At 43.2% G+C, this 13,461-nt stretch overlaps 1 protein-coding gene across 1 annotated transcript in view; it reads left to right on the top strand.

Annotated features, from left to right (window-relative positions):
• Positions 1-13,461, top strand: part of Myom1 (myomesin 1) — a 104,986-nt gene that overhangs the window by 10,743 nt on the left and 80,782 nt on the right. The window contains 3 exon segments of the mRNA XM_040752834.1: positions 3,352-3,492; positions 4,769-5,018; positions 6,521-6,678. Coding sequence (XP_040608768.1) covers positions 3,352-3,492; positions 4,769-5,018; positions 6,521-6,678 — 549 coding nt within the window.

Here is a 13,461-nt window from a genome sequence, read left to right as displayed (position 1 = left end):
TGAACTGCTATGTGGTTGCTGGGAATTGAACCTGGGTCCTCTGGACGAGTAGCCAGTGCTCTTAACTACTGAGCCATCTCTCCAACCCTCACACTTAGCTTTTAAACATGGGTTTTGGGGATTAATTTAAATTTTTTTAAAGATTTATTTACTCATTATGTGTACAGTTTTCTGCCTGCATGTCTGCAGGCCAGAAGAGGGCACCAGATCTCATTACAGATGGTTGTGAGCCACCATGTGGTTACTGGGAATTGAACTCAGGACCTTTAGAAGAACAGTCAATTCTCATAACCTCTGAGCCATCTCTCCAGCCCGATTAATTTAATTTTGTTTTCTAGCTTCAATAAATAATTTGGAAGCCAGACATAGTTGCACATACCTGTAATCTCAGCATTTGGGAGGAAGAAATAGTAGAACCACCATGATCCTAGGCCAGCCTGAGCTATATAGCAGGACATTATCTTAGTCAATCAATCAGTAAATGACCTGACATTACAAAATCATCTATTTAGATGGTAATTTTATATCTACTTCACACACTGTAAAAAAAATAACTTAGCTAGTTGTGGTGGCATATAACTTTATTACAGTATTTGGGAGGCAGAGGCAGGAAGACCTCTGAGTTCAGGGGTAGCCTGGTCAGCCAGGGATACACAGTGAGACCTTGTCTCAGATTGAAAAAAAGAAAGAGACAATAACTTGAGTATGCTGGAGAAATCATAAAAAATGTAGCAGTCTTGTGTTTCCTGTATAATACTAAGTAGTATATGACAAAATATTACTTTTGATAAAGTATTTGTTCAAGATAAAATATTAAATGGGAGCTAGTGCTATTAGCACAATCTTTAGCATCTAATTTAACTATTAAAATTCAGTTCCTGTGATTTACCTGTGAGAATGGGATAGTCTCATCTAGGGTATGTCCTATGTAATATGTTCATTATTTAAAATATTTGTCTTGCAGAAAAAAAGAGCCAACAAAAATAATGGAGTATCATAATTTCTATTGCAATCCAACATTGAAAAATGAGTGTGAAAATTTGATTGTAGAGGAAAAAATGAAACAATAGGGTAAAAATAGAAGAGTGATGAGAAAATTCCACTGTTCTCAAAATAAGAAAGGCAGCAATACACTGGATCTCATGGTTTACTGTGGAGTAATGGAGTGAGGAGGTGGAGGGAAATGCCACTCTAACTTAGGCCTGTGTAAGCACAGGTTGTACTTTGTGACCTAGGGTATAAAATGCAGTCCTTTTGCTGGAACAGTCAGCCAGGGACAGATTTCACTCTGGCTTCCAATTGGTAAGCAATCCGCAAGCTCAACTTCAAGGTTCTAACCTTTAGCTTCAATGCTGTTCCACAGAAAAGAGTAGCTATCGCCCTGGGTAGCAGAGCGTGCCACTTCCGTGTGACCACGTCAGAGGGTCAATGGTGGGAGCCCAGCCTGCACATGCAACACAGTTTTAATAGACAAGATACGCACACACCCATTCATGTGTGTGTGCTTAATGTCTACTCAGAGACCGGGCCTCTGTGCACCCTGTAAATCTTTGACCCTTATTGTTTTATACATTGCTACTTTCTTGCGTTACCCATTTTATACTGTGTGTATATTTGGCCCATGGTTTTCTAAATGTTAAAAAAATTATAGTGTGTATGTGTGAGAGAGAGTATGTGTGGTGTGTGTGAGTGTGAATGTGTATATGAGTGAGTGTGTATATGTGAGAGTGTGTGAGTGTGTTTGTGAGTGTGAGTGTGTGTATGAGTGAGTATGTATGTGAGAGTGTGTGTGGTGTGTGTGTGAGAAAGAGAGACCAAGAGATAGAGTGTGTGTGTGAGAGTGTGTATGAATGTGTATGTATGTGAGAGTGTGTGGGGTGTGTTTGTGAGAGTGTGAATGTGTGTATGAGTGTGTATGCGAGAGTGTGTAAGTGTGTGAGTGAGTGTATGAGTGTGTATATGTGAGAGTGTGTAAGTATGTATGCGAGTGTGTGAGTGTATGAGTGTGTATATGCGAGAGTGTGTATGTGAGTGTGTGAGAGTGTGTATGTGAGTGTGTGTGAGAGTATGAGTGTGTGTGAGTGTGTGAGTGTGCCTACCTGTATAAATCTATGTGCACCATGTGTGTGCAGGTGCCCTCGGATGGTAGAGGGCATTGGGCTTCCTGAACTAGAGTTACAGATGGTGGTGAGCCACCATCTGGGTGTTGGAAACTGAACCCCTGTCCTCTGCAGGAACAGCCTTCTCTGCTGCATCTCCAAGTGTTTTTTAAACATTAGGCAATGGTCAAGACTTGAATAATTTTAACTGGGCAGGTTGGTATTTCCTAAGAGATACCACCCACAGGCGTCACCTTTCAAGAGTTCTCTGGACTAGGAGCGTTAATGATGCTATTTTATTTTAGGATAGTTCAAGTCTGCAGGAGGAAATTAAGTGCAGAGAGTTCCACACAGCCTCCTGTTGTCAGTGTCCTTCATCACCTTAGCCGCCAGGGAATTTTCAGTCCTCAGTCTACACATTGGTTCCTGGGAGTCTATGCACTTGAATTCATGAAATCATTTGTCTGCATGAAAAATAGATTTTATTTAAGTCAACAACTACATAGGTTAACGCTGTTCTTCGTTTTATTAATTTTTTATGGTTTCTACTGTTTCCCACATCCCCCACGAAGCTTTTCATTCATTCAAACAGGAGCTGCCTCCTTGCACACATTTGCCTCAGCGTGCATAGTCAAATACAACTGGCCCCAGTGTTCTTTATCGTACTCACTCAACAGCAAGTGTCCATGTAGTGAGGACATATTTGATGAGTTCAGGGTTCCCTCAAAGGCTGGAATCTGCCTGCAGTGCATATGGAGAGATCTCACGGTGAGAACCTAGGGTTCTGCATCAGAGTAGCCCAGGATCCCTGTGTGGAGAATTGTCCATTTCCCATTATGTTCTAAGAGGACCTAAATACAAAATACATCAAAACCATTTATGTGCTTGCCTACAAGGCCCTGGGTTTGATTCCCAACACTGCAAAAAGAAACAAACAGACAATTTATACAGATTGCCTAAATTTTAAACACTATCTTAACCGCACAGGCTATTTGAAAATATCAATATCTTTCTCTTTTCCCTTGAAATTTTATGGGGAAGAAAAAAGATCACCATTTTTCTTCATGTCTGTCTAGAATACATTTATATATCTGCAATCTTTCTAACTCCAATTCATTTCCAAACATAATAATATTAGAGACCCAAGGTTCTAGGAGAATTCCCCGACATCATGCCCTCCCCCCCTTTGTCAAACCTTATAATATCTTAAATGCACTTTGTGCTCTGTCTCATGTTAGAAATCTTATTTCAGACTAACAGATTCCAGTCTGCTGTTAGAAGATTATTCATCCAAGTTGAGTCCCCAAACAAAGAGAGCCAAGCGGAGCCTTCTGTCTGGAGAGGAGACAGAAAACCTGCCAGGCAACTACATGGTGCCTATTTACTCTGGACGGTGAGTGTGCTTCCTCTACCGGTGAGTAATTATTACAAGGGAGGAGTCAATAGGCACTAAGGCTCATTGAGGACTCCCTGCATATTGGTTTAAAAAGGACTTAGGAAATTTGGAATCCACACCAAGAAAGGCGGGGCTGCTTGAAGTCAAGGGACTTCATTGTCAGGTATTTTTGTTGTACACAGGGTACATGACAAAAGAGAATGATGAGGACATTATGCCATTCATGTGGTCATTTGACATGGGAAGCAGAGCTTTATATGTGAGTGATTAAATATTATCTATAGCCAGTATGTGTCCAGTATAAAGAAGATTCTAAACAATAAAGTGTAAGGTTAGCAGGGTATGTAAACCTGTGGAAGGGCAAAGAGAGGAGGGTAAGAGAGGGCACTAGAGGTTTGAATATGACCAAAGTATCCCACTGTATTATGTACGTATAGGATGCCCATAAGAAGGCCTGTTAACTCTACAGAGCTAGTACATATCGATAATAGTTTTTAAAATTATGTATGTTAAAAACCCAAACTATAAAATGTTGGGGGAATGGAGAAACCTACTATGCACCAGAGTCTTATGTGACATTAGGACATGTTACATGTCTGGGCTGTGCACTACAGCAGAGTTCACACAGTCACATATGAGGTCACAGACATTTGGTCTCTGTTTCATTGTACATTGTCAGATTTTCTGGAAAAAATCATCAACTTCATTTTTTTTTATCAGAAACTAAATCGTATTTAAACATACTTTGTTGGTCAGTGATACTCCTTGGGCTGACACTTAACTTCCTTAAGCCTTGTTACCTTGTGTCTCAGATAGGAGTGATAGTGTCTACCTTGTGGGGTTTTATTTGGATGGAATGAAACACTATATGTGAAAGGCACCAGAGCCATAATAGGAACTGTTACTTTTATCATTCTTAGCGTTAAAGGAAGGCACTTTCTTCTTCTGTAATAAATAGACTGATTTATCATGATATTTTACAAGATTTATTTTCTGTTTTATGTGTATGAATATTTTTCTTGCGTGTATATAAGCATTGCTCATGGAGGTCAGAAGAGGGCATCAGATCTCTAGGGGCTGGAGCTATAGAAGGCTGTGAGCCGCCATGGGAAGACGGGAACTGAACCAGGGTCCTCTGCAGTGCTCTGCTCAGCCACCTCTCGAGCCCCACTCCAGGGCTGTTTTTTTAAATGGCAGATTTCCTAAGGGCTGCCTGAGCTCAGCGAAAGCAGGCAAGCTTGTCACTACCATGCCTTCTGCTCTGTTGTTTCAGCCAAGTGCACTTCAGTGGCGTTAGAGACACAGAAGAAGAAAGAATCAAAGAGGCTGCTGCTTACATAGCTCAGAGGACTCTTCTTGCAAGCCAGGAAGAAATCTCAGCCTCCAAGAAGTCCACAGCCTCCAAGCAGTCCAGAGTATCCAAACAGGCCACGTCCACCCTTCAACGAGAGGAAACATTCGAAAAGAAGTCGAGGAACGCTGCAATCCGAGAAAAAGCAGAAGAGCTGTCACTGAGGAAGACAGTAAGGAATCTTAAACTTCATGGTTGTTGTAATTTTAAAAAGTGGTGCTCAAGAGAAAGATGCCATTCAACAGAGTTCAAGTGGAGGACTTTTTTGTTTGTTTTTTTGTTTTTTGTTTTTAATTAGGGAAAGGGGTCATAAAAAGGGGAAGGGGGAACCAGCCTCCGGAGACAGGAGCTGCAGGAGAGAGGAGAGAAAGACAGAGAGACAGACAGAGAGACAGAGAGAGACAGAGACAAGAGAGAAACAGCCTGAGGGAAAGATGGGAGGCGGGCAGGGTCCTTTTAAAAGGGAACATAGTGAATAGGCACAGATGGTACTCTTAGTGGCTGCAGTTGAGGGTGTATCCTGTCAGAACCCCAAGGACAGGCCAGTATAGATGCCTGAATCCTAACAATGCTACTTATAAAAGTGGAAATGTATGTGAGCTGTGTGTGTGTGTGTGTGAGAGAGAGAGAGAGAGAGAGAGAAAGAGTGAGTGAGTGAGAGAGAGAGAGAGAGTGAGAGAGAGTGAGAAAGAGAGGGAGAGAGAGAGAGAGAGTGTGTGTGTGTGTGTGTGAGAGAGAGAGAGAGAGAGAGAGAGAGAGAAAGAGTGAGTGAGTGAGTGAGAGAGAGAGTGAGAGAGAGTGAGAGAGAGAGAGAGAGAGAGAGAGAGAGAGAGAGAGAGAGAGAGAGAGAGAGAGTGTGTGTGTGTGTGTGTGTGTGTGTATGTATCCAGACTGGATTGTTTCAAGAGCAGAGCTATGTGGGTTTCAGGGAAACAAAGCTAATGGAAACAGGGAGAAAAGTGTCGAAATATATAGGTCAAATAAAGCCAAACTTTGGAATTTTAAACTTCATGGAGATTCAGATTTGAAAGACATTAAATAAATTTATGAAGCCACTTTAGTGAGATATCATAGGAGTATTGCTCAATCTTAGAGTTTTAAAAACAAAACTAATTAAAAAATATTTATTTATTATTTATGCAATGTTCTGCCAGCATATATGCCCACATGCCAGAAGAGGGCATGAGACCTCATTACAGATGGTTGTGAGCCACCATGTGGTACCTGAGAATTGAACTCAGGACCTCTGGAAGAGCAGCTGGTGCTCTTAACCTCTGAGCCATCTCTCCAGCCCCCAAACTCATTTTTAAAACCAGGAAGGAAATGATTTTACCTGACTATAAAAATAAGGATCAAAATGTAAAATTTAGGTCTGAGAATTCAGTAAATTCATATTGTTTGCATAAATTCATAAAGCCACAGATTCAGTCCCCACCACCCCATAAAGTGGGACACAATGATGCCATCCTGTAATCCTTGTACTTAAGATGTAGAGTCAGGAAGATCAGAAGTTTAAAGTCATCCTTGGCTATATGTGAATTGGAGGCCAGCCTGGGCTACATAAAAATCTACCTCAAACAAAACAACAAAATGAAGGGAAAGTAAAATTTTGGCTTCTAGAAGTAACTTTAACTTGGTAGTATTTTGGAAACATTTGTTTGCTTGCTTTTTCAGTTAGAAGAGACCCAAGCATATCATGGAAAGCTAAATGAAGACCATCTACTCCACGCTCCTGAGTTTATCATTAAACCTCGTTCTCACACAGTTTGGGAGAAAGAGAATGTGAAATTACACTGCTCCGTAGCGGGCTGGCCGGAACCTCGTCTCACATGGTATGTTTTCTTCGTGGATGCTAATAGAATTGATTACCATGTTAAGTTTACATCCACAGAAAACACCCTGAACTAGCAACATGCAAGAGTCAGCAAAGACACCTGTAAGTTTGTACATGTTTTCAAAAGAGTAAAGGTATCAAGACAGTTTTATGAATGGGAAGAGCAAATGGTCTTGCATACAGATTATGCATTTTAATAACTTTATAATCATTGGTAAAGTGCTTTCCGTGCTAACGTGAGGACTTGGGTTTGGGTTCCTGCACTCCTTCTGGGTGCTGAAGAGGTGGAAACAGGGAGAGCCCTGGAGCTTGCAGATCACCTAGTTCAGACAAATCTTGAAGCTCTGGGTTCAGTGAAAGACCTTGTCTCAGAAGTGTGGTGCAGAGTGATTGAAGAAGACACCTAGCTCTCACATGCACAGGCACACTTGTACACGTGCACATGCACACATGAATATGCGTTTGTACACAGAAAACTAAAGCTCAGAGAGCTTCACCTCTACCCCTCCTGTCTCAAAATCAAAAACAAAAGTAACCATAGCAAAATGCCAAAAATGAGTATGAGTTACTGTGGCAAATAATTTATAGTAAGCAAAGATGATAAAATGTCACAAGACATTTCTTACATTTTAACAAAAATGGATTTTTTAAAAATTTAGCTTACAGATTTTGAAATATGAAAGTAAATTAAAAATTGATTACTACTGTTCCCATACTTCTTTATGCCTATAAAGTTGCACTATTCAACCTTTAAATGAATGTTTTCTCTTTAAAAGTCAACAAACAACAGCCACTGAGCCAGCAAGATGGCTCAGCAGGTAAAGGCACTGCCTACCAAGCCTGGTGACCTACGTGCAAGCCCCAGAACCCACAGTGATGGGAGGAGAAAACCAATCTTCACAACATGCCACACATACATTCATTCATATACTCTCTCTACACAGACAGGCAGGCAGGCAGACAGACAGATGCAGTTAAAAAATTACAGCTGGATATGATGTCCCACACACACACCTCTAATCTCAGCACTCAGGAGGAAGCTGTAGGAGGATCTTAGTGAGTTTGAGATAGCCTAATATATAGTGAGCTCCAAGATTCTCAAAAAGAGGATTGTAAGTTCAAGACCAGCTTGGGCTAGTTATTGAGACCCTGTCCAAAAACCAAACCAAAAGGTGCCCCAAAGAAGCTAGGAATAAACAACAAAAAATATTTAATTATTGGTCTGGAGATGAACTTCATTGGTAGAGTACCTGTCTTATGTGAATTAGATCCCCCCCCAACAAATATCACTTACCAAATGAGAAAGAAAATCCAAACATTCCTATGGAAATGCATGAAGATAACAAATGCTTAGTTCCGATAAATACTATTTGATGAGTTAAAAAAATCCTTCTCAGAAATTTAAATATATTAATGTTGACAAAATAGAGTCCTTAATCAAAATGAAAGGTTTGCCGAATGTTTTCCTAGTTTTATTTTTTTGCTTTTAATTTGAAAGTTTTTATTACCTATTCTTGTTTGTTTGTTGTGTGCTTGTTTGAGATTAAGGCCAGCCTTGAACTTGTGATCCTACCAATTTAGACTCCCAGATGCAGGGACTGCAGGAGTGTACCTCCTTGCTCCTGCCTTTGTTTGTTTGTTTGTTTTTAAATACTAAAGTGGACTTTCAAAATGGTGCAAAGTAATAGTTAGGAGAAAAATATTAATTTCCTAAGCATTTTTTTTTGTAATGCAGCGGCTGGAACATAGACTGGGCCATGCTCCTGGCGGTGTTTTTAAACCAGCAGTGGGGTTTCTCAGAGGCAGGGCTCACTTTGGAGATTAAACTCCTTAGGTGCCCCCTGTTGGCCTGGAGAAGGGATAATTGACAAACAGCCAACAGATAAAAGCTCCCCACACAAAGCATCAGACAACTAAGACGGTGGCTCTTAAAATTCAAGCTAAATTTTAAAAATCCAAGTATTGTCTGTTTTCCAGTTCTCCTCACTAACAGAGCTGAATGCCAAATCTTACACTTGTGGCTGTGAAATATTTATTTCCATTTGTCTCAGGAAGGATTGGGAGAGTAGCCTCCTTCTGCAGTCGGGTCCTACTCTCTTCCTTTCTGTGGTTGGGGGAGGTCTATATGATGGAGGGCACCATTTAGCGAGACTCAGTCTTCACTTTTTTTTTCCTTGTGACTATGACCTTTTTATTTTTTATTTATTTTACATACCAACCAGTTTCCCCTCCCCCCATGCTGCCCCACCCCGTCTACTCCTCTGTCTCCATTGAGATGGGGTAAAGCCTCTCATGGGAGTCAACTAAGCACTGCAGGACGGAGCCCCTGCCCCCTGCATCAAGGCTGGGCGAGCCGTCCCACCGTAGGGAACGGGTTCCAAAGAGCCAGCTCAGGTACTGAGACTCAATTCTTTACACCAGTTCCTCCAGAAGGGAAAGGCCAGGAATTCCAGAGAAAGTCCCCGCTGACAAGCTCAGTGAAAAATATAAGCCAAAACAAAAGAGCCGGAGAGCAACTCCTATTTCTGAGTGGGCTGGCAAGATGGCTCAGTGGGGAAGGTGCCTCCCACTGTTCTGAGACCAAGAGTTGCCCCTGGGTGAGTAGGAATATGGGGAACCAGTGTGCACAGTGACAGCTGGCTGTGGTGACAGCAGGGGAACCAGTGTGCACACAGTGACAGCTGGCTGTGGTGACAGTAGGGAACCAGTGTGCACAGTGACAGCTGGCTGTGGTGACAGCAGGGGAACCAGTGTGCACACAGTGACAGCTGGCTGTGGTGACAGCAGGGGAACCAGTGTGCACAGTGACAGCTGGCTTTGGTGACAGCAGGGGAACCAGTGTGCACAGTGACAGCTGGCTATGGTGACAGCAGGGGAACCAGTGTGCACACAGTGACAGCTGGCTGTGGTGACAGCAGGGGAACCAGTGTGCACAGTGACAGCTGGCTTTGGTGACAATAGGGAACCAGTGTACACAGTGACAGCTGGCTGTGGTGACCACAGGGTCAGATTCAGGTTTGTGGAACAAGAAGCTTCTACAATTTGGGCGTCACATTACAAAAAACGAATACAAGGCTAATATGCTAGGGTTCTTCCAGAGAGGATCCCTGGAACTTAAGCCGGATTCACTGCCAGGCAAACAGAGCAGGTTCCTTGTAGGTTTGTGTCTCCTCTTTGACACAGTGCCTTTTCTAAGACACATCAGCTGGAATTCTAATCTATGTCACACATGGATGCAAGGAGAATGTTTTTCATAACCATCCTCTTACTCATGGGGCAGGGAACTCATTACCAGCTGAGAGCCAAAGCTGTCAGTGATCACGTTGTTGGCCTCTCTGGTGCCCGACTGCAGCTTCATGGTACTGACACCAAGCACAAATGGGAGATAAATATGGGAGGAGGTAGGTTAAGGGAATGCGTTTGTGAGGTTGCTCGGTGCAGTCATACTCCCTCATGGAGAGCAGCTAAGTCCTCAGCTATGCCTTTCAGAGGTATGTGCCCTAGGGGTCTGGTTCCCTCAGAGCCTTTTCCAAAGACAGTTTGGCTCCAAGTTTCCACTGGCTGATGTTGGGTCATGGGAGTCCCTGAGGTCTAACAAATGTGAGCAGGCAGCAGCTGTTCTCCTGGCCAGTCTCATGTTACCAGTCGTGTCCATTTAAGTGGAACTTAGAGGTTACCCAGAGAACGACGAGCAGCAGGAACGCAGCAAAGCAAGCTACAGAACACGACGGAGGTCCCAGATCACCCCAAAAGCAGGAGTCCTATTTGTATGCTTTCATTCAGTAGGAAAATTGGTTACAGAGAACACCAACATACCAGGGTGGTAAAACCACCATCATGGAGAGGGCCTTGCCAACATGGAGGGAAAGTTATTTCTGTGGTGGAAAAAAAATGAAACTTTAATGTTTAGTAGGCTATTTTATACAGTAGCCTACCCAACATCTATTAGTCTAAAAGGGGAAAGCAGAATTTGTGTTGCTTCATTTGCATACATTCTGGAAGGTTATGTTGGAACTTGAGGAGAGTAATTGACCCTGATGGGAAGGTATAAAAGGGTGCAGACTGAGCAGTGTTATATCCTCTGGCACTTAGGCAACTATTATTTTCAATTATTTCAAATAAAAGGATAAGACACAGAGAATTAAAAACATGCTTTAATGGATGGCAGTATGTCTCGGTAGACTCTGGGTTTTATCCTCACAACTGCATAAACTGGGCAAGATGGCAAATGCCCGTAACCCCACCACAAAGGAGATAGAAGCAGGGAACAGGAAGTACAGAGTCAGCCTCAGTTACGTAAGGAGCTCAAGGCCAGGCTGGGAAACATGAGACCTTTTCTCAAAAAATGTTATTCGTAAAAGGAAAAACTTGGTGTGGTCTATATACAACAGCTAGAATTAACTGGTTTCTGCTCTTAACCACTGAGCCAACTCTGTAGACCCAGATAATGGGTTTTACAGTGGGTAGCAGCTGTTTCTTTAAGTTGGATTCTCACCAGCGTTCCCATTTCTGGTGAAATTTAACATGTTCAAGGTCATTTCAATTTGTGTGGCACCATGACAGAAAAAGGACCACAGAGCCTTCTTGTCGCACTGGATTTCACCCCACCAAGGAGCTCTCCCTATCCCCCCTCGTCATCAGCATTAGCTCTGCCATTGGCTGCATAGGTGTGTTAAGGATGAAGTATGTTTTATACACTAAATGGACAAGGTCATGGGACAGTAGAGTGTTATCTCAGAAACACCCCCCACAAAAACCAATTAGTTAGTGCCTACATGAAAGGTAAGGAAAGTGGCATCCACACGAAGCATTTAAGCAAGCCTTTGGAAACAATCCCAGGGTGGAGATTACTCTCCACAGCTAGCTGATGACTAGCTAGTTTGGAATTCCACTTTCCAGAAGCAACAATCTGTGAAGTTGGGAGGAGGGGGGCAGGCCAAACTCCCTCCGTCCCATTCTGACTTAATACCGAAGACAGCCAGTCTCAAGTGACCCAGAACTTGAGTGCCTCATACATAGCAGACATTCCCTGCAGAATAGACAAAAACCTCTTTCTGGCTTAGTCCTTTTGTACTGCTTTAGCTCAGAGTTGTTTTTGTTTTCGTGTTTTTTCTGACATGGTGAATTCTGTGAGGTCCCGTGGTCAAGTGTTGTGTATTTTAAACCGGTTTCCTTTGGCAGGTGGTCACTTTAGGAGAGCTGTGAATGTTTAGCTGGGAAAGAGTAAAGGTGCTAAGTCGAGTAGCAGGAAGAGTGACACAACTTTGGGAGCTGCAAAATAACACTTTAACTCAAACTTTATAGGGGCATGAACAGCATTGTTGACTAGAAGCCAGCCCAAGAGTCACTCAGTCACTTGGTCGGGCAGCCCATGCCACGGTGCTCAGTGGCACAGTGCTCCCCTTGCCGCTGGAAAAGAACTGCTGAGAACCCTCCAGCGTGTGAAAAAAACAAGCAAGCAAGCAAAAGGGGGCTCAGCCTCGTCTCACCCCTTCCCCGTGAAGACAGGAGAGTCTGAGATTCAGAGTTGCAGACAGCTGTCCCTGATCACACAGTCCTGACTGTCAGACTGTGTTGAAACGACTGACTGCCTGGAGCCACTTCCGGGCTTTAGAGAGGCAGAAAGGCAGCACTGTGAGGAGGGAGAGGGTCACACATCACACCTGCTATCCGCTGTGACTCTTGGGGTGGAACAGTCCTCCTCATTTCAGACCTGAGGGAAACAGGACTCTGAAAGCCTCGACTTACTCATGTGCACTCACTTAAAATCGTCTACAGCACGAGGTATGCATTTTCCAGAATTTGACGTCTTTATGAAAAAGTGTGAAGGTATAATTTAACCATTTTATCACACAGCAATTCTGCTCTGTCATCTTAACCAACGCTGATCTGCAGTATGCTCATGACTTCCTCAGGAGTGGGAATAAAAGAAAAGAAAATGTATATCAAGCATACACATAGTTCCTCATCATCAAATGTCTAGCAGCTCGACAGGAGACCGTAACTCAACCGTAACTTTATTATATAAATTTTATTTAAATTGGAAACAATCTTACTTTACATATAAATCCCAGTTTCCTCTCCCTCCCATCATCCCAAAGGCCTCCCCCCCATCCACTTCCCAGGGAGGATGAGGCCTCCCATGAGGGATCATCAAAATCTGTCAAGTCATTTGGGGCAGAGCCTAGGCCTTCCCCTGTGTATCTAGGCTAAGAGAGTATCCCTCATGGGAAATGGGCTCCCGAAGTCTGTTCCTGCACTAGGGATACATCCTGGTTCCATAGACTGCCCAGTGCTAACTGACACCCACGTTCAGGGGGCCTGGTTCAATCCTATGTTGGTTCCCCAACTGTCAGGCTGGGGTTCATGAGTTCCCAGTTGCTCAGGTCAGGTGATTCTGTGGGTTTTCCCAGCATGGTCTTGACCCCTTTGTTCATCACTCCTCCCTCTCTGAAACTGGGTTCCAGTGACTGTGGATCTCTGCTTCTGCTTCCATCAGCTCTAGGATGGCATTTAAGGTAGTCATCATTCTCATTATAGGGGATGGGCATTTAAGGTAGCCTCTCCACTATTGCTTAGGGTCCTAATTGGGGTCATCCTTTTGGATCTCTGTATAATTCTCTAGTGCCAGATTTCTCTTTAAACCTATAGTGGCTCCCTCTATTGATGTGTCTTTTTTCTTGCTCTCCTCTCTTCCTCTCCCCACTCAATCTTCCTGATCCTTCATGTTCTCCTCCCCCTCCTCTTCTCTCCTCCTCTTTCTCCTACATCCCTACCCCTT

Source organism: Mesocricetus auratus, unplaced genomic scaffold (genome assembly GCF_017639785.1).
Source record: "Mesocricetus auratus isolate SY011 unplaced genomic scaffold, BCM_Maur_2.0 Super-Scaffold_100010, whole genome shotgun sequence".
Classification (NCBI taxonomy): domain Eukaryota; kingdom Metazoa; phylum Chordata; class Mammalia; order Rodentia; family Cricetidae; genus Mesocricetus; species Mesocricetus auratus.
The sequence above is the reverse complement of the archived record's forward strand: the minus strand, read 5'-3'. Positions and strand labels throughout refer to the sequence as shown.